We start from the raw sequence: 21,577 nt of genomic DNA, 5'->3' as shown, positions 1-21,577 counted from the left end.
GAGGATGAATGCATGTGTCAAAAGCACCTGGGAAAGAAAGGATACTTCACATCTACATTGGAATCGTTTTTAAATAATTTAATTGCTTTATCATTTATGTGTTTACTGCTACTTTGGGAGGAAGTGGGCTACAAATCTAACAACCATCGCCTGGAGTTTTTAGTTAAGTCTCTGCCTTTAAAAAAAAATAAAAATTTAAATATTGTAAGAGACTCTTGAGCAACGCTTTGCATTAGAAGGGTCGGAAAGAAATTCTTCAATGAATAAATAAGGCTGGGTCCAGAGTTAGAGAAGACCCATTAAAATCAACAGGACTTAAATCCAGTTGTGACTAACTTCTGAGCAGACGTGGTCTGGATCACGCTGTTAGCGCAGTGCTTAGAGCTGGTCCATTGGCATCAATGGACCTGAAGAGTCATGACCAATTTCAGCGGGACTGATCTCAGCATGGCTAACAGCACAATCCTATGTCTACTAAGTAGTTAAATCTTATTGAATTCAATGGGGCTTCCTCCTAGGGAAGTGAGGTTCAGACTGCAGCCTAAGTTTGGAACCAACCCTTTATTATTGTTTTTAAAGTAAAATGCATCAGCTGCTTGTTTAATCAGCAGCACCAATTAATCCATCCAACCAACAACAAAAAAGGCCACAGTCCTAATATCTATCTATATCTATAGCTATCTTTGCCAACGGGGTGCCCCTCCAGACACAGGTTTGTAGTTTTGGACTACAGCTTCCAAGGACATCTGAGGGAGCTTCACGCTGGTGAAGGCCGATTCGTACAGTCGATCACACACAGCAGCCTATACAAAGTTCGCCTACGCAACTAGGCCTAGGGGGGCAAGGAGCCTTGCATTACCTTTCTGCAAAGAGGCCTCCTCTGGATCTTGGCCCTTCTTCCACATTTCTGCCAGTTTCTTTCTGTAATACAGAAACTCTGGGCTGTTTTTATCATGCAGGAACCTGGGGGAGGGAGGAGGGAAGAGAGAAGAGGAAAAAAATATGCATTAAAGGCATCAGGGACTGAAAGAGTCCAAGATAACAAGAACCAATGAGGCACATTGAGTCGTACTCAAAACAGACCCACTAAAATTAACGGAATCAACTCCCTCAAGTCTGTCCATTTTGACAGGACTATGCCAAATGTGACTACACTGGGCACAACCCCCAGGACAGGGGTAGGGTCCCAAATGCAGCCCTCCACGCCTTTCTGTGTGGCGCTTGGGGATCTCTGCAGGCCACACCCCTCATTGGCCTTGCTGTGCACCCTCCGCAACTGTTTTGGCCTGGCTAGAAATGTGCCCTTGAACTTTGACCGTGGCCTCTTCCTTGCCCGGATGCAGCGGGCTGCGCAAGGGCCAATAGAAATTAGCCTTCTGTACAAAGGGAACCTTCACATCTGTTGCTCCGCCCACTTTTGTCTCTGGCTCCGCCTCACCATATGGCCCTCAGGAGGCTGTCCAGGAGGGAATATGGGCCTTGGGCTTTAAAAAAAAAATATTCTAAAAGGTTTTCCTGTAGGGCCAGCCCAACCATCAGGCAGAGAGGGCAATCCTCTCAGGCAGGAAATGCACCCCCCCTCTATCAGAGCTCGGAAAAGTTACTTTTTTGAATTACAACTCCCATCAGCCCTAGCCAGCATGGCCACTGGATTGGGCTGACGGGAGTTGTACTTAAAAAAAAAAAAAAACAACTTTTCCAAGCTCTGCCCTCTACTGGAGGACAGACCTGTGTCCACCACACAGCCTGTCCTACACCCCTCAACTAGCTGTTCTCGGCTGCCTTGAGGAGTACACACAAGCCCAGTGCCCAGGCTGATCAACTTATCGCCAGTTTAACTGGCTCCCATTCATGGAAAAAGGGGAGGGCATTGCCTTGTGGAAAGTAGGAAAATGTGTAAATGGACTGCCTTCAAGTCGATTTCGACTTAGGGCGACACTCTGAATAGGGTTTTCATGAGGCTGAGAGGCAGTGGCTGGCCCAAGGTCACCCAGTGAGCTTCATGGCTGTGTGGGGATTCGAACCCTGGTCTCCCAGGTCGTAGTCCAACACCTTAACCACTACACCAGGGATTGAACCTGGGCCCTTCTGCAGACAAAGCAGATGCTCTGCCGTTCAGCTATGGCCCTTTCCCTAAAAATAAAGGGAGATTCCTGTCATCGTGGTTCTGAATAAAAGGTTGATTGAAATAGGAACATTGGGACGTGCCTGATCCTGAGTCAGGCCACTGGTTCATCTAGCCCAGGGCTGTCTACACAGACTGGCAGTAGCTCTCCAGGATTCTAGGCAGGAAGTCCTTTCCAGCCCTACTTGGAGATGCTACCAGATACTGAACCCTTCAAAGCAGGTACTCCTACACTGAGCGACGGCCCTCCCCTTTTGCCTTGGGCAGCAAAATGTCTCAGGCTCTCCCTGACTTCCTGCGTCCCAAAACCCAGACCCATTCTGGCCAACCGCACCCTGTTTTTCTGCCAGGTTCAGGGGAGACAGACAAGAACCACCGTAAACATACGCAAACGTCGGGTTGTCCTTGCAGTCTTCCAGTGCGACCTTCTCCAGATCGGGGCCCCCTTCCGCCACAACCCTGGCCAGCTTCTCTACGACTCGGCGGGTCCGGATGTCCTCTGGGGGACAAACTTTAAGCAGGCTGTCAGTACTGGGGATCAACTCACACACCCAACAGGCACATTACCTCTCTAAGAACCAGAGCAGTAGGCACGAGACGGCGGGAGAAGGAGGGAGTGGGGTGGGGGTGGAACGAGGAGAAAGAGGGTGAAACGATGGAGCCATGGAGGACAGCAACATAAGCCTGATGTTTTCAATACCTGGGGAGGGGGTGGGGGTGGGAAGACGCAGGCGTGCGGGACTGACCTATCTATATCTGCTGAACTTTGGGTTCTTTGTAGATTTTACTGTACTGGTTTTATTTTGTAAATTGAATTATTATTATCATCATCATTATTATTAACAACAATAGTCTAGTTCACACATAATGCTATGGTCTGTTAAACCATGGTTTCTCTGATTGGCCAAACTCCGCCCAGCAGCTTAACTACGGGTCATATCCTATGTTAGTCATATTAAGCACAGAGCCATTGAAATTAAAGGGCATGACTTTACTTGGGCCCATTAATTTCAACTGTTTTATCTTTGAGTTGAATGTCGTTGGATACAACCCTATGGCTTGTTTACAGCCAGGAAAACCACAATCTGAAGCCACAGCTTGTTGCTGGCTTATAAACCCTGGTTTATGTCAGCCAGCACCCTCCCTTAACCATGGTTTGTTTGGCTGTCCATCCCCCAACAATGGCCAAACTATCCTCAACTCCTTGGGTGAAAGGTGGGCTGAAGTACAGTAATATTATAATTACTACTAACTCTTATTATTCCGATGTGCTAATAACATATTAGTAAGGTAGAGCTTTGGCATAATAGGAAAGTGGGGGTGGAATCTCTCCTCACGAAACAAGGGCCATGCCTCAGGACAACCTTCCCCATCCTGGTATGGGGCCAATGGCCAAGAGATGCTGTGAACTGTAGTCCAAAACATATGGAGGACACCAAGCCTGGCTCAGAGGCCCTCAAGACTGCACCTGAGCCTGCTCATTTCCTCCATCTGCCCAACTCACTTTCCTTTTGTGCCGTGTCTTTTTATACTGTAAATCTGAAGGCAGGCACTTTTTTCAGTGATCTGTAAAGCTGCTCTGGAAGCCCTTTTTTGGCAGAGCAGGACCAAAAAAATTTATCTAAATAAACAGAGGGCAGGGCTGTTGCTCTGAGCCTGGAGGTGCAACTGTCTCCCTCTCAACGGTGCTGACAAGCCCTTGCCTACTTCAACCCCTTGCACAGCGTTCAGTAGAATTTTAAGCGCTCAAAGAAGGAAGCAATATTTTCAGCCAGTCCAATATCCTGCCCCCGCCCCCAAGGATGGGAAGCTCTTCGGGGCAAGGACCTGTCCTCTCTCACACTGTGGAAAAGTGCCAAGGGACTTACTTTTGATCTCCAGCCATTGCTCATAGTCATCTTCCTCTTCCTCGTCCGGAGACTGGAAGACGCTGAGGCGGTTGGTCACAGGAGTCTGCTTGGAATGGGTGTAGTTTTTGACCTGGTTCAGCATGCTGGTGACGCTCAGGTTGGGGCGCTTCCCGCTCAAGGGAGCCTTCTTCACAGTGCTCGCTGCTGCGGGGGTTGCCGCAGAGGTCTTGGCAGAGCTGGAGGAAGCATCTGGGGAGCAGCAGGGGGAAGGAGAGAGAAAGAAAGGTTAATAGGTTAGCTACGTCTAACCTACCTCACAGGGTTGTTATGAGGATAAAATGGGGGAGGGAGAGTTGTTGCGTGTGCGTGTATAGATCATACAAGGATGGAATCCAAGAGTCGCATAGAACAGGAATAAGCCAGGCCAGGCAAGTTTCTTGTAAGAGTCTTTACTAGGCAAAGACATTAGACACAGTTCTCTTCACAGACAGCTTTTCCCCCACACTGAGCTTTTCCAAACATCCCACCTTATCAGGCTTCCCAGCCAGCTACTGACCTTGGCAAACCTGGCGCTCTGTTCTCACAGCTTAACCCTTCTGCTTCAGGTTTCACTCTCTTTGCTAAAAACCCTGTCTGTGAGTCTCACAGCATGCCTCACTGACCAACAGCCCCCACCTGAGACTCACAGATTACAAAACTTCATTGTTCATTATTACATTTCTACAAAATTAACTTTTCATTACAATACGTATCAGTACATGGTTTGTTTTCTTCACAGTTTCTATTTACATTTTCAGTTCAGTTCTTGTTTCTTTATTTCTTTATTCACACAAGTTTTACAGAGTAATTTTGTTCACTTTTATTTGATAATACATTTATATTTCATTCCTCAACACAAAACTTCCACATGAGATCCATTGTTTCTTTATCTATTGGTCCTTCTTTTTCCCATTCTACTGGATATTTATCTGTTTCATCATTTTTATGTGTAACATTAAATGTGAATCTCTGAGGTGGTTGACCTTTCGTTTTTCTTTCTGATCTTCTAACATTATCTATTTCCATTTCTTCCTCACTTTCTATTTTACTTGGACCTGCACCTGTTCCTGCACTGGTACTTGGCATTTCTGCATCTTGCATTGCCATGTCTTCACCTCTCAGCCTTTTTACAGTACGTTTGCCACCGTGTATTAGATCAGTCAATGCAGTTCTTAATGGAATTTGCTGCCCAAAAGGAACATCTGCTGCTTCCTGCTTGCTTGCACTATCTAGGATAACTGTTTGACTGTCTCTCCAAGGTTTATCTATCACCTTTATGCTTCTGCTTAACACTACTTGTTGTTTCTCAGGCAACCAAACTCTATAATATGAATTCTGAAATCCCAAAATGCGTCCTGCCTGAGCTCTTGAGCCTAATTTACCATGCCTTTTCTGTTTTGCAACATGTACCCAGCATTTTGCCCCAAAACGTTCTATGTGTTTCACCCTGGGTTTTCTTCCAGTCAACTTCTCATAGGGAGACACGCCTATTGTTCTGTGCATGAGACGGTTCTGAATATAAACAGTGTACAGAATACATTCACCCCAATAAGTGTTATTCATATCTGCATCTGCTAGCATGGCTCTCATTGAATCCTGCAATGACCGGTTCCTCCTCTCTGCAGTTCCGTTGGAGGATGGGCTGAAGGGAGCAGTGAGACTCTGTATTATTCCCTTCTTTTCCAAATATGTTTTAAATGAATTACTGGTAAATTCCCCACCTTGATCTGATTTGATATTTTTGATAACAACCCCATATTGTGTCTCTGTCCTCTGTATAAATGCCTTCAATTTCTCTTCTGCTTCACTTTTCTTTTTCAATAAGAACACATGTGTAAATCTGGAGAAATCATCCACAATCACTAAATAAAACCTTGCTCCACCTTTTGAGCACTGGAAAGGTCCAGCCAAATCCACATGTATGAGCTGATAGGGTTCAGTGGTCGTGCTTTCACAGCTCTTATTTACCGGAGTCACAGTCATTTTTGTTTTATAGCATACCTCACATTCATCCACATGCTCACAATGTGTTAATTTCAAATCTTGACTATGCTTTGGGGTGTTTTGTACCTTTTCGAAATGTGCGTGTGCTAATTTTCTGTGCCATTCATGTAAACAATTATCATGTTTATCTTTATTAACTCCTATCCAAGCACACGTGTGTTTATCAAGATTGCACTCAACCATAAACATTTGGTTCTGTAATTTCCCTTGCATGCATATTTCACCATCTTTTCTCACAAAACATCTATCCCCTTCAAATGTAACTTTACAACCTATTTGAGCCAATTTTCTTACTGATAGAATGTTATATTTTAAACCAGAAACCAATAACACATCTGTTAATATAGTTCCCAAATTACTCAACCTGAGCGTGCCTTTTGCAATCGCGTCCTGAGTCGATCCGTCAGCCAGATAAAGCTTCTCCTGCGTTGGCTTTGAAGTGTAAAATAAACTAGAGTCTGTGATTAGGCAATTAGACGCTCCACTGTCGAGAAGCCACTTAGAGTTAATTAGTTTATTGTCCTCCTTAGTAACAAAGTTCACGCTTGTTCTCTGACTTTCAAAGCCCCTGTTATTCCTCTTCTTTAAACAATGTCTCTGTATATGTCCATGGGATCCACAAAAGTAACATATTTTATTCTCTTGCCTGCTTCTTTGATTTTGTTGTTGTTGTACAGCCACAGTCTCTTTTAACTCAGTTTTCTTATTCTCTTGTCTTCTATTCCACTCCTGTTGAAGTTTCTGTTCTACAAAGTCCAAATTTAGATTTCCGTCTGGTAAACATTCCAGGCTTGAGACCGTGACATCCCATTTTTGATCAAATGAAGATAACAGTATATAGACCATCTGAATGTCACTATGATGCACTCCTCTATCTTGCAGCTCAGCATTTAATCTACGAAATTCAGCCAGATGCTCTGTCATAGTCACTTCATCTGTAAAACGCATCTGATAAAGTTTCTGTGCTAAACACAGCCTGCTCCCTGCAGTTTGCTGCACATGAGCGGCTCTTAGCTTCTCCCACATCTGATTAGCTGTCGGCTCATTACTCACCAGCAACAGGTGTGAATCAGACAGCCCCAGAGTAATAAAAGCCTTTGCTTTCTCGTCTTTCTTCAACCACGCTGCTGAAGGAGCTGCCGGAGGGGGGTTTTCTACGACATCATTCACATCTTCTTTAATCAGAACTGCTCTCATTCTCCATTTCCAGCTGGAGTAGTTTACAGCATTCAGCCTCTCCATCGGCATCCCGGATAACAGGTTTACAGCCATGTTGCCCACTCTTACTTGCACTTTGTTTCTCTCTGCAACAACGTCACGTCAACTGCTCTCGAACCCGCTACCTTGTATGATAAGCTGGGCCCATAACCCCTGTTGCGTGTGCGTGTATAGATCATACAAGGATGGAATCCAAGAGTCGCATAAAACAGGAATAAGCCAGGCCAGGCAAGTTTCTTGTAAGAGTCTTTACTAGGCAAAGACATTAGACACAGTTCTCTTCACAGATAGCTTTTCCCCCCACTGAGCTTTTCCAAACATCCCACCTTATCAGGCTTCCCAGCCAGCTACTGACCTTGGCAAACCTGGCGCTCTGTTCTCACAGCTTAACCCTTCTGCTTCAGGTTTCACTCTCTTTGCTAAAAACCCTGTCTGTGAGTCTCACAGCATGCCTCACTGACCAACAAGAGTATGCCACCTTAAGCTCCTTGGAGGGAGAAACGTAATACAATCAAAACTTGTTATACTGCGGGGGTCAGGTGACAAAGGATGCACCCACAGTAAAGGGCTTCCGCGTTACAATGAAAACTGCACTGCAAGGGTTAAAGCCAGTGCATAATGGAGTATATTAGGGCTCCGCTTTTCGGAGTTCCGCTAATACGGCGGCTTTCAATTAAGAGTAAGGCCCCATTCATACGGCGCTTGTTCAGCTTTTACGGGGTTTTTTGGGAGTCGGGCACCATTCTATTGAATGAGTGCTGCTTTTCGGCGGGGGTCTGGAACGTAACCTGCCATATGAGTGGGGCCCTACTGTACTGGTTTGTAGAGAGGTAACCCCCCCCACTGCTTCTGCAGAACTCAGGGGGAAGGAAAAAGCAGAGAGGGGAAAACAAACCCCCCTCTACAGACAGTAACCGAAGAACTTGTAGAAGGCTCGACAGATAAGCATCCCTTAGGAAAAAACCACCAGGAAGGAAAAGGCTAAGAAGACAGGGGACGTCAGGAAGCAGATTTTTAAAAAAAATGCAGAGAGGGAAAAAGGGACAGAACCCCCAGGGGAAGCAAGTGGAAGACTCGCCAAGGACAAGAACGGATAGAGGACAAAAAAAGGGCACACAGTATTTTACTTGAGGGGACATGGTTACACCCACGAATATCCAATTCCACAGTACAATGAGTACTATAACAAGGTTCTACTGCAATATAAAATTAAATTAAAGAAAATCTCAATTTTTTAAATTTGAAATTTCTTTGAAATATTTTATGGGAAGCGGTACAATGAGTACTATAACAAGGTTCTACTGCAATATAAAATTAAATTAAAGAAAATCTCAATTTTTTAAATTTGAAATTTCTTTGAAATATTTTATGGGAAGCAATTCATGAATAGAATTTAAAAAGATCTCCCTCCTGATCTCTGAAGCTTTCTACATGTTCAAAGTCAAAACCAGCCCCAAGGGTATCAAAATGTGTCTCTACTCCTTACACATAAGAATCAAACCAAAGCTCCAACTAGCCCAGTACTGTTCCACCACCCCCCATAGTGGCCATCCAGATACCACTAGGAGCCCACAAGCCAGACCGTGACGGCAATAGCTTTCTCCTGCTGCCGTTTGTCCCCTAGTGACTGGTATTCCAAGGTAGACTACCTTTGAACATGGATGTCCAATTTTTAGCTATCATGAGAACATAAAAATGCCCCTGCTGGATTAAGACAAAGTCCCACTGAGTCCAGCAACTTGTTTCCCATTTTGGCTAATCTTTTTTTTGGGGTGGGTGGGGCTGGCGGTGGCTACTTTCAGGGTCGTTTTAATGCCATTACCTGATATTGTTAGTTTGTCTTAAATGTCAACATTTTGTTATGTTAACAGTTTATTTATATGCCACCTTTTCATCCAAAGGTCCCCAAAGCAGCGAGCACCGTATTGATATAACAAAATATAAAATAAAATACTATAAATCAATAATCAAAACAACATGAAGGCAGGAGAATATCATGACAAAATACCTATCAGCGGCTGGCCTACGCAGTTTCAATTTCCGTTGCAATAGGGGTGGGGAAGCCCAACAGGAGTTGAATGTGGCCCTCCACACCTTTCTGTCTGGCCCGCAGAACTCTCCCCAGGCTACACCCCGCACGGGCTCTAACTTCACACTGCAAATGCTTTTGCCTAGCTAGGATTTGTTCTTGAACTCTAACAATGCCCCTTACTTGCTTGGATGGAGGCTAGAGAGTGGTGTAAGTATTTATAAGATACCACCCTACTGTATAAAGGTAAAATTTACATTTCTGCCCGCTTTTGCTTCTGGCCTGCCCACCACTCCCATGTGGCCCCTGGAAGGTCGCCCAGAAGGGAATGCGGCCCCTGGGCTGAAAAAACGTTCCCCATCCCTGGTTTGCAACACACACACACTAGCAGAGTGGATCCAATAAGGGTACTCACCACTCCCCAGTTTCTCCTTCTGCAGTTTGAGGAACTGTTGGAGGAAACTCCCATCGTTGGCAAATTTGTTAGAAACGGAGCTTTCGCCATCGCCGCTATCGTCGCTGTAAGGTTAAAAGGTGAGAGGACATTAAAGGTCACAGAGCTGCTGGGGAGCACAGAACTTTACTTGAGGCAGCTTTCACCCCAAATCCAAGAACTAAGACATGAGCGGGCTTGCTCTTCCCACCAGCCTGAATTAAATCATTGGTCACAATTTCTGCACAAGTCACTGATCTGGGAGTATCAGCCAACTGGAAGAAAGCCCAGAGCAGCCACTCAAGCACAGATGCAAAAATCAGCCTCCCCCAAGGGTGGGCAATTCAGTTCCTCCTTTATATCGAGAATGACTGGATTATCTCAGGCAAGCCCAGATGAGTCATTCAAACAGCGCAACACACAAAGACAATCCTTGGCAGTTGTGTACTCTCTCTCTCTCTGTACCAGGAGCGACTGAAAGATGCAACTACGCTCAGTGGAAAGATAAGCAGGAATATCTACTCCCTGACAGAGGCTGAGCAGAAGGAAACAGCATCGGAATGGTACGTGACAGAGAGACACAGCAATTGACCTCAGCGCCAGATCGGTAAATCGAGAGCGGCAGGAATACCTGAATCCTCCAACTGCACCTGACGCAAATGCAGCAGAGATCACCCAGCTCCTGCTCGGAGGCCAGCTGGAAAGGGGCATGGGTAGAGCAGAGGCTCATTCAGAGATACCTATTGGTTATTCTGTTTATTTATTAGAATTGTACGCTGGCTGGCTTCCTGAAGGATGCCAGGGCAGCATTTCTCCAGAGTTTTTGGTGTTTCCCTTTACTTTTTGCCTCACCCTTTTAGCTGGAGATGTGGAGGGTTGAACCTGGGGCCTTCTGCAGGCAAGGCAGGTGTGCTAATCACCGAGCTACAGAGAAGGCTGCCACGTACCACATCAGACTAATTGTCTATCTAACTAGGACTGTCTCTCTTAGTCTACCCCCAGCCTAGGACCCTCCATGTGTTTTCAAGTACAACCATTGGCCATTCTGGCTGCTGGAGTTCCAGCCCCTGGTCTCCCTGATCTAAGAGGCATTCCCCTGTCTCAGGAGGGAATGTCTCTTCTAAATAGAGGCATTCCTCCACCTCTTGTACATGGTAGGGAAATGTTATTTCTTAGATATTAAAGGGGAACCTGACACCCTCCAGACGTTGCTGGGCTCTCAGCTTCCACCATCCCAGACCACAGGCCACGCTAGCTGCTAGGAGTTGGGAGTCCATCATCTGGTTGGGCATGGCCTCCCTATTCTCATCAGGCAGCAGCTCTCCGGGACTTCAGATGCCATTGGGGATTGAATGTGGAGCCTGTTTGCTCTACCACTCCTCAATTTAGACTTCTGAAGAGAGCCAAATGACAGATCTCCCGCCCTTCACTCCCGGCCTATCAGATAGGCTATTACAATGTGGTCCCTCGCCCCTACGCACTCGCTGGCCTGCGTGGCCTGCTGACTGGCCAAGTGGTTCCGCTTGGCTTGCTGCTCCAACTTGGCCTCAATCTCTCGCTTCTTCTGGGCAATCAGCTTCTCCTGGTGCAGAATGTTCACATTGGTCTTCACTGATTTGGGCATTGTGACTCCAAACCACCGGCTGACTTTCCCTGGACGAGAATAATAATATAATAATAAGAAACTTTATTTCTACCCCGCCCTTTTTCCAATAGGACTCAGAGCGGCTTACAACTAAAAACAACACCATTAAAACATACAGAGTATATTATTAAAAAAGAATTAAACTATGAGAAAAATTAAAACCATAAAATATAGGTTAAAAACAGCAGACAATTTAAAATAATAAAATCATATAATGTAATCACCAAACCTATGACACTTAATCCTGGTCGTTCTCTATCCCAAATGCCCGTTGAAATAAAACAGTCTTTACTTGTCGCCGGAAAGACGGCAAGGAGGGAGCTAATCGCACCTCACTCGGAAGGGAATTCTATAGCCTAGGGGCGGCCACCGAAAAGGCCCTATCTTGTGTCCGTGTCATATGTGCTTGCGAAGGTGTGGGGAACACAAGAAGGGCCTCACCTGAAGATCTCAAATCCCGGACAGGTTCATGTAGGGAGATACGATCTGTCAAATAGTCTGGACCTGAGCCGTATAGGGCTTTGTAGGTCAAAACCAGCACTTTGAATTGTGACCGGAAACAAATTGGCAGCCAGTGGAGCTGTTGTAACAGGGGAGTTGTATGAGAAGAAGGGGATTTTAAGTGGACGTTCCATTATTGGCTGCAGTTAAAATTAACTTGTGCTGGTTTGCATGACTCTCACGAGAGGAGCTGGATGAAAGCCGTTACCTGAAGGCTCTGCTCTTTTGGCTTACCCAAAGAGTGGATTTTGGCTTCTCCACTAGTTACTGTAGGGTTTCGCAAAGCAAGAGATTTAATCAGATAGCACCCCATGACACTGAACAACAGAATAATTTGGCTGTTATAAGAAAATTTTGCCCATAGTATGACAGCTTCCCACTTAATTCTCTTATTGTTGCATTTTGGATACTACGTTCATAGGGTTTTCGTGGTAAGAGGTATTCAGAGGTGGCTTACCATTGCCTTCCTCTGAGTTTGGATGCACCTTAGTCTGGCGTCTCAGCTTTGACCATTCCGCCTTGGGTGCCCCTGCTAGGAGCCTAGCCTCTCGGTCTAGACTCCTGATAGCATTGCTCTCAGCTTCCTCAACACTCTCAAACCCCCTCACCACGTTAAGGTGTGCATCCTAGAGGGGGAATTCTCTTATCAGGTATTTCCAAAACCTAATGATCCTTAAACACAGAAGAGCTTTTCCGAGAGCAAGGTTGAATATACTACCATCAGCTGAATTAGAGGGGCATTTTGAAAGAAATCCCATTGCAAAACTGTGTATGTCCATGTGGAGATGGCAGTGTTGAAACAGTAGCCTATGTACTGGTATTTTGCTCTTTCTATAGAGATCTGAGAATCGAACTGGTTGTCATCTTTTCCAGGGCGTTCAACTAATTTTTTATGTGGCTTTTCTTCTTGCAGACCTATCTGCAACATTTTCAGCAGGTGCCATTCGAACCGGATCTGTAATGGCACCTTGAGTTTTAATCTGATCTAGTTTTTTGTTCAGTTGATAGTTTTACTTGTTAGTTGTTCTATGCCGATGGATTCTGTATATATTAATTTTATTGGCTGGCATCTCACATAAATGTTAGAATTTACTGTATTTATATATCTTGCTTGTTTTATCTTTTATGTACACCGCCCAGAGAGCCTTTTTGGCTTAGGGCGGTATATAAATAAAATAAAATAAATAAAATAAATTTTAGTCGGACAATTTGATCAAGCTGTTCATTTGGTTTCTATTTTCTCTGTATATTCCCACTGCAATGGCTTGTGGCTAATGCAAATAAAGGACTTTGGAAGTGGACATCCAGTTCTACTTAAACACCTCCAGCAAAGGTGAGTCCACCACCTCCTGAAGTATTTTGTTCCGCTACAAAACAGCTTGTTAATCAGAAAGTTTTTCCTGAAGTTAATGGAAATGTGCTTCTTTGCCCTTGCCCTCTGGAGCAACACAGAACCAATCTACCTTCACTCTCGGAGGCAGTACTCCTCTGAAGACCAGTTGCTGAGGATCATGGTCCCCGTAGGCCCCGCTGAGTTTGCTTAGAAACAATCACTGTTGTACTTTTATTATGGCATAAGCTTTTGTGGACTACACGAAACTCCCAACATTAATTATCTCTTGCTGGCTAACTTATTGATTGCCGGTGCTTGTTTTTTAGTTCATTAATTTGAATATTTAACAGTTGCTTTTTTATTTCCAGAGGGTTAACAATGTTAGTCAGGAATTATTTGGAGGGGACGTGTTTGGCAGAATTTGTCTCCCAACAGGTATCGGGGTAGTTGAAGTCCCCCCATTACTACTACATCACGCCTCCTCAAAACATTGGCAATTTGCTTTGAAAAAGTTCCATCCTCATCTTCTTGATTGGGATTGGGTGGTCAGTAGTAGACTCCAACCACCATGTTCCTTTTATTCTGTGCCCCATTTATTTTAATCCAGATACTCCTGATAAAAAACCCTTTGCCCAGATCCAACCCATAAAAGACTTTTATGTTTGTAAGACGCTTTATGTCCTTTACAGAGAGAAATGTCCAATATAGCTGCGTGTTAAGTTGCACTTGGCAGATTCTACATGAACAGTCTTGTATCTGAAGGCACATGCATATATCGTTTTATCAGTGATCAATATATACAGATTCAAATTAAGTATTCAGTAGGTACCAAGCCTTTGTCAGCAAATGGCCAGTAGCACTGGGCCAATTTGCCCTGTATCGTTGCCGATACCTGTGTTGCTGTTATTTGGTCTCGGGGGGGTTGTGTGTGTATCCAACTAAGTTTAATTCAGAGTAGACACCCACTGAAATTAATATACCTGAGTCAGTTATTTTTTTATAAGACTTCTTTTCTGCTCCTCCTCATGGTTAATCTGGGGGCAGATCACAACAGACATAACAAAGACCATTTCAAAGCCAGAGGTTTGTATCCATCATAATTTATATTATTAGTTAGGCCCATTGATTTCAAGGGGTCAGCTCTGCGTATGATTAATGTTGGACATATCCCATTGAACTGAATGTTTTTACTGTAGATTATTTATTTATTTATTTTACTATACTTGTATACCGCCCCATAGCCGAAGCTCTCTGGGCAGTTTACAGTAGCTAAAAACATTACAACAAATACAATTTAGAACAGATCTTATAAAAACAATTTAAAACACAATTTAAAAACTTATACAGTATAAAACACATGCTAAAATGCCTGGGAGAAGAGGAAAGTCTTGACCTGGCGCCGAAGAGATACCAGTGTTGGCGCCAGGCACACCTTGTCAGAAAGATCATTCCATCATTTGGGGGCCACCACTGAGAGGCCCTCTCCCTTGTTGCCACCCTCCGAGCTTCCCTCGGAGTAGGCACCCAGAGGAGGGCCTTTGATGTTGAGCGTAGTGTACGGGTGGGTTTGTATCGGGAGAGGCGTTCCATCAGGTATTGTGGACCCAAGCTGTGTAAGGCTTTATAGGTCAAAACCAGCACCTTGAATTGAGCTCGGAAACATACAGGCAGCCAGTGCAAGCGGGCCAGAATCGGTTTTATATGTTCAGACCGTCTGGTCCCCGTTACCAATTTGGCTGCTGCATTTTGCACAAGCTGCATTTTCCGAACTGTCTTCAAAGGCAGCCCCATGTAGAGTGCACTGCAGTAATCTAACTTGGAGGTTACCAGAGCATGGACAACTGAAGCCAGGTTATCCCTGTCCAGATAGGGACGTAGTTGGGCCACCAACCGAAGTTGGTAGAAGGCACTCCGTGCCACCGAGGCTACCTGAGCCTCAAGTGACAGAGATGGTTCTAGGAGAACCCCCAAGCTACGAACCTGCTCCTTCAGGGGGAGTGCAACCCCATCCAGGACAGGTTGGACACCCACCATCTGGTCAGAAGAACCACCCACTAGCAGCATCTCAGTCTTGTCTGGATTGAGCCTCAGTTTATTAGCCCTCATCCAGTCCATTGTCGCAGCCAGGCATCGGTTCAGCACATTGACAGCCTCACCTGAAGAGGATGAAAAGGAGAAATAGAGCTGCGTGTCATCAGCATACTGATGGCAACACACTCCAAAGCTCCAGATGACCGCACCCAACCGTTTCATGTAGATGTTGAACAGCATGGGGGAAAGAACTGACCCCTGCGGAACCCCATACTGGAGAGTCCAGGGTGCCGAGTAATGTTCCCCAAGCACCACCTTCTGGAGGCGACCTGCCAAGTAGGAGTGGAACCACCGCAATGCAATACCTCCCACTCCCAACTCAGCCAGTCTCCCCAGAAGGATACCATGGTTGATGGCATCGAAAGCCGCTGAGAGATCAAGGAGAATCAACAGAGTCACACTCCCCCTGTCTCTCTCCCGACAAAGGTCATCATACAGGGCGACCAAGGCTGTTTCCGTGCCAAAACCAGGCCTGAAACCCGACTGAAATGGATCCAGATAATCGGTCTCATCCAAGAATGTCTGGAGCTGGCCCGCAAGGACCTTGCCCAGGAATGGAACATTTGCTACCGGCCTATAGTTATTAAGATTTTCTGGGTCCAGGGAGGGCCTCTTCAGGAGTGGTCTCACTACTGCCTCTTTCAGACAGCCAGGGACCACACCCTCTTGCAGAGAGGGATTAATCACCTCCCTGGCCCAGCCAGTTGTTCCATCCCTGCTAGCTTTTATTATCCAAGAAGGGCAAGGATCCAGCACAGAAGTGGTTGCTCGAATCTGTCCAAGCACCTTGTCAACGTCCTCAAGCTGCACCAACTGAAACTCTTCCAAGAAATTGGGACAAGGCTGTGCTCTGGATACCTCGCTTGATTCATCTGCTGTAACACTGGAGTCTAAGTCCTGGCGGATGCTAAAGATTTTATCCTGGAAGTGCCTAGCAAATTCATTACAGCGGGCCTCAGATGGTTCTACCTTGTCCCTGGGGCCAGAGTGTAATAGCCCCCGGACAATTCTGAAGAGCTCCGCTGGGGGGCAGAGTGATGATTCGATAGTGGCAGCAAAATATTGTTTTTTTGCTGCCCTTACTGCCCCCTAAATACAGCTCACCATAGGCACTTACCAGTGTATAACTGCATCCACCAGGAGTTTGTCTCCATCTGCACTCAAGCCGTCTCCGATATTGTTTCATCGCTCTCAGCTCTGGGGTATACCATGGAGCTGTATGAGCTCTACACAGGAGAGGGCGCTCAGGAGCAATCATGTCAACCGCCCGGGTCATTTCTGTATTTCACAGTTCAACCAGGGTTTCGACAGGAGCGAAACAGGAGATTACTTAATAATAGTAAGCAGTATAAAGATTAATAACAACAACTTTTATAATCCCCCCTCCACTTAGTGGATAAACATATATAAGCAGCTTTCAGGACACTCGGTGACAAAAGGTGATATATAAACACATTAAATGAGTAAGTAATATGATTATTTCCCCCACAACCAATACAATATTATTGATGCTTTTATTATTGTTTTAATGATATTTTATTGTTTTTAAAATGTTTATGCCTTTGTGTGTTGTACATCGCCTTTACGTACTCTATGAAAAGTGCAGCCTATCAATACTTTAATAAATAAATAAAACAAAAGGAATACATATAACTCAGGATAGTACTTCACACATCTTATGAAGAGGACAATAAAAAATCAGGAGGCCACACAATTTGTTAGGAGGCCAAACTCTTTGCTGTTTCTTGGGCAAAATACTAACACAAATGTTATTCCTCTGGCAAAGACAATAAGGGAAGCAAAAGTAAATCAGTTTAAAAAAAAAAAAAAGCACTTGAAAGCTTTTTTGTTAGGCTGCAATCCTAACCTAACTTACCTGGGAAAAGCCCTCCTGAATTCAACAGGACTTTAGTTCTGAGTGGACACAGTTAGGATTGCACTTGTTAATGGAAGCCAGTCATGCCTTTTAACTTCAATGGGTCTAGTGTGGATACAGCTAACGGTTGGATGCAGCCTAAATAAGCTTTGCTGATTTTATCTGTTTTATTGATAATGGGTTATATCCAACAACGCTCTATTTAGAGCAGACCACTGAAATAGACCTAAATTACTCATACCTATCAATTTAACTGGGCCTATTGTGAGTAGGATTTAGTTAGACACAAGCTGATAAAGTTTTGCTGATTTTTTTTCTCTTGTGTTTTATTGATAATGGGCTGCATCCAACTAAATACTACTCAGAGTAGAGTCACTGAAATTAAACAGACCCAAGTTAGTGGTGCCCAGTAATTTCAATGAGTCTCCTCAGAGATGACTATTGTTATTAAATTATTTGTCAATTGCTACATACATGCGGCTGCCCTTGAAGACAATTCAAAAACTTCCAACTGGTCCAAAATGCAGTGGCCAGATTACTGGCTAGGGTTCCCTTTAGATCTCACATAACTCCTGTTCTAAAACACCTGCATTGGTTGCCAGCAGGTCCACAGCTTGGGGGTACTCCTCCATCCAGCATTGTTCCTAGAGGCTCAGGTGGCCTCAGTGGCCAGGAGTGCCTTTTCCTGCTCCGTCCGGCTTGCCAGTTTCGGCCCCTTTGGCCAGAGAAAACTTGGCCATAGTACTCCCTGGTCTGGTAACTTCTAGATTGGATTACTGCAATGTGCTCTACACAGGGGTGTCCTTAAAGATTACTTGGAAACTTCCGCTGGTCCAAAATGCAGCCGCCAAATTACTGGCTGGGATTCCCTCATATAACCCCTGCTTTAAAACACTTGTTCTAGTTGCCAGTTCGTTTCTGTGCCTAATTTAAGCTGTTTAAAGCCATAAACAACTTAGGTCCCAAATATTTCAGAGGCCATTTCCTTCCCTGCAGACGTGAACTTGTGGAACTTCCTCCCTATCGAAGTGCTCCTGATACCTTAGCTACAGTTTTTCTGCGAACGCTGAAGGCACCCCTCATAACACCGGCCTTCGTCTCCTGAAATGTATGTTTTCAGGGCCCACCCGATCCTTGCGATTGGGATGTGCTTTTAACAGCATATTTTAGATTTTGCAACCCGCCCGGGGGCCTATAGATGAAAGGCAGACAATAAATACTACTACTACTAAATGAAATGTTTCCAAACGGCATTACAATTATTTTTAAAGAGTGTATAGCTCATGCAAACATTTAAAACTCATCAAAAAGGTTACAAAGCAACCCACTAACGTTTTGGACACGAATAAAGAGCAACAAGGCAGCCAGCGAAGCAACGCGCTCGAGAGGCCCCGCAGAGAAAGCGAGGAGGGGTTTTTTAATGGTGTGGGGAGAGGGGGGGTGAGCTAATGTGTGGGTCTGGGCCCAGCCCAGGGCGTGGGCGGTGGGAGGAGGACAGAATGAAAAGACTAAAGGGGGAGACTTACCTGGCTGCCTATGAGAGGGGCTGGACGGGGGGAGGGACTCACCTGGCGCATCCTTGCTGCCCTCCATGGCTCTCAGGTTGTCCCTACCTATCCCTTATCCCACAATGCACCGCGCTCACAGCCCTCCTTCCTCCCAGCGGCGCTGACACAATTGCCTCTGGAAGCGCGGTGCACTGTGGGGAGTGGGAGAGGGAAAAAAAATAACGGGGGCAAGATGGCCGGCAGTGGGCTAAAGGCATGCTGGGAATTGTAGTCCAGGCGTGTCAGGGAGGAAGGCGGAGAGATTCTGGGCGGGAAGGTTGCCGTTCTGTTCAAGACTTCGGCGCCTCTGAGGCTGTCGCGGGATTCTGAGCCTCGGTTTAAAGTTTAAACTGTTCCATGGGGAGGCTGGGAAGGAAGGGGGTAAAAAGGAGAGGACTACGATTCCCGGTAAGCGCTACGCGGGAACGGTGAGGGAAAAGAAGGAGAGGGCGCAATAGTTGTCGCGAGGCAATGAAAGGAGGCGAGGCAGCTCTCGCGAGACGTACAAAGGGTATGCCTCTCCACCTTCCAGAAAAGGCCACTAACGGATCTACATTTCCCATGAGGCAAAAGGAAGGACGTGATGGAGGCGGAAATCAAACATAAACATTTAATATAATTATTAAAATAATTGTATTTGTTTTGATTTACACCAAGCCTTTCAATTAGGTCGCTCCTCCTGCCGTCGTAACAATTGTTATAAATAAAACAATTGTGTTTTAAGCAATTGTAGGCAGCGTATACACTTTTGCTGTTGTCCATTTTAATCGGTGATTCCAAGGGTGGGTAACCCTTTGGCCCTCCGAATCTTGCTGAACTTCAACTCCCATCAGCCCTAGCGAGAATGGCGAACGGTCAGAGATGACCAGCAACATCTGGAGGGCCAAAGGTTCCCCACACTTGATACAATATATATATAGACAATTTTGAAAGCAACAAACAGAACTTCACCCAGGCTTGCTCTGGATCCCTATAAGAATTCCGTTAATCACCTAAAGATATATGCACGTAATTGTGATTAACAAAACAGAGGTTTTTATTGTAATACCAAAACATTTCAGCTTCCACCTTCATCAGCTGCTAACATACAAATGCTCTTACTAAGGTGGCAGTTATAGAGCTTTGAAGATGGATTGCTCAGAGGGGCTTCCTTTGCAGAAGCCAAGTGATGCTGGTACCGTCCTCCAGGTTCAGGCCTTGTGGTGCCAATGTATTCAGAGAGTATATCCAAAAGTTCTCCCTCTCAGTCAGTCCTGCTGGGTCTGTTGGCATCTCTATAGCTGTTATAGAAAAGTCCAACAGGCTGTGACCCTCAATGTAAGAATTTAAAATATGTATGTAGTAGTAATTCACATTTCTAGAACGTACGTATTGTTTGCTACTTTGAATATTACATGTGAAATGGCTTCTTGAATAGTTTGAATATTGCTTGCCGTTGTTTAAAGTTATAATTTAAGGCTGCAATTCAATACACACTTACCTGGGAGTAAGTCCCATTGAACCCAATGGATCTTACTTCTGAGTAGGCATGGATTGGATTGCAGCCTAAATTACTTACGAGAGTTTTGTTCCCATATTATATTGTTATTACATTTTCGTCCCGCCCTTCCCCTCCAAAGGAGCCGACAGCGCCGAACACCAAAAAATCAAAGCAATTTAATACGATGAAAATACAATTACAATAAATACGATTTAAGAATTAAAAAAAAAATTCAAAAGCAATCAAAACCATCTCGCAACATTTGTTATTTAGACTGCAAAACGCCTTGTGCAGAATCATGCGGAGAGGCGGTATGAGAGTTAAAAACATAGCAACAAAATAATTAAAATGGTAAACAAACAAGAGCATCTGCGAATGCAAAGCAGGGGCGAGATCTCGCGAGAAGAGCAGCTCTCCCTAGTTCCTGTACTCTCAGTGTGCGTTGTCCGTTTTTCCCTCTTCAGAGACGCTTGCTAGGGACTCCGACTCCCGTCAGCGCGCAGCACGCACGCACGTCTCCTCCTTCCCGGGGCCTGATGGGGATTTGTAGTCCAAAGAGGCCGTCCTCAACCCTTCCTTGTGCATACACCCATTCTCCAAGGACTCGCTCTCCCGCCAGGCTTTGCGCGCGCTCGGCGCAGGCGCAGCGAGCCACGCCTCCCTGGGCCCGACAATCCGAGTGAGGCAAAACTAAGATGGCGGCTGTCGGAGCTTCGGGAGGCTCGGCCGGGGGCGGCGGCGGAGCAGCGGCGGCGCCTTCGGCCTCCACGACGACGACGGCGGCGCCGACTACATCCTCCTCCGTCACAACGGCGGCGGCGGCTGCTTCGTCCTCTTCAGCGGCGGCGCCTCAGCCTCCGGCGGGCGGGAGCTCCTCCGGGGGTGGCGCTGAGGCGGCGGCTGGCGGAGGCGTTGACGGGAATGGCTCCTCGTCGTCGTCGTCGTCGTCATCTGGCGGCGGCGGCGGCGGCGCTTCGTCTTCGCCGGCGACGGCGGCGGTAGCAGCAGCGGCGGCGGCGGCGGGCGCGGCCTCCTCGTCGTCGTCCTCGTCGTCCTCGTCATCCTCGGGCGCCTCCTCGGAGTCGTGGTACGTGGCGCTGCTGGGCCTGGCGGAGCACTTCCGCACCTCCAGCCCGCCCAAGGTGCGCCTCTGCGTCCACTGCCTGCAGGCCGTGCTGCCCCGGAAGCCCCCCGCGCGGGTCGAGGCGCGCACGCACCTCCAGCTGGGCTCCGTCCTCTACCACCACACGCGCAACGGCGAGCAGGCCCGCGAGCACCTCCAGAAGGCGGTGAGTCGGACGGGTGGGCGGGGGAGAGATGGCGAGGGGAGCAGGGCCTCCTCCGGCAGGATTGGTGAAGGTTGGCTAAGCAAATTCTAAAGCCTCCTGTTGCAGCATTTCGCCAGC

At 46.2% G+C, this 21,577-nt stretch overlaps 2 protein-coding genes across 4 annotated transcripts in view; one reads left to right on the top strand and one right to left on the bottom strand.

The window, feature by feature from the left end:
- The window catches only part of SUGP1 (SURP and G-patch domain containing 1), a 35,856-nt gene extending 17,007 nt beyond the window's left edge, over positions 1-18,849 (bottom strand). For 2 of the 3 annotated variants that reach the window (XM_061600704.1, XM_061600705.1), the window contains exons 1-6: positions 18,671-18,849; positions 11,180-11,351; positions 9,681-9,784; positions 3,994-4,224; positions 2,513-2,636; positions 860-963 (exon numbers count right to left, since the gene is read on the bottom strand). In XM_061600704.1, the coding sequence (XP_061456688.1) occupies positions 860-963; positions 2,513-2,636; positions 3,994-4,224; positions 9,681-9,784; positions 11,180-11,351; positions 18,671-18,737 (802 nt within the window). In that variant the 5' untranslated portion in view covers positions 18,738-18,849. The remainder of the gene's footprint in view (positions 1-859; positions 964-2,512; positions 2,637-3,993; positions 4,225-9,680; positions 9,785-11,179; positions 11,352-18,670) is intronic. The other variant, XM_061600706.1, reaches the window with a different exon arrangement.
- Positions 18,850-20,763: 1,914 nt separating this feature from the next.
- Positions 20,764-21,577, top strand: part of MAU2 (MAU2 sister chromatid cohesion factor) — a 32,708-nt gene continuing 31,894 nt past the window's right edge. Inside the window, exon 1 of the mRNA XM_061600626.1 lies at positions 20,764-21,460. Coding sequence (XP_061456610.1) covers positions 20,867-21,460 — 594 coding nt within the window. The 5' untranslated portion in view covers positions 20,764-20,866. The remainder of the gene's footprint in view (positions 21,461-21,577) is intronic.

Source organism: Rhineura floridana, chromosome 18 (genome assembly GCF_030035675.1).
Source record: "Rhineura floridana isolate rRhiFlo1 chromosome 18, rRhiFlo1.hap2, whole genome shotgun sequence".
Classification (NCBI taxonomy): Eukaryota; Metazoa; Chordata; class Lepidosauria; order Squamata; family Rhineuridae; genus Rhineura; species Rhineura floridana.
This window is presented reverse-complemented; position numbering and strand designations above follow the sequence as displayed.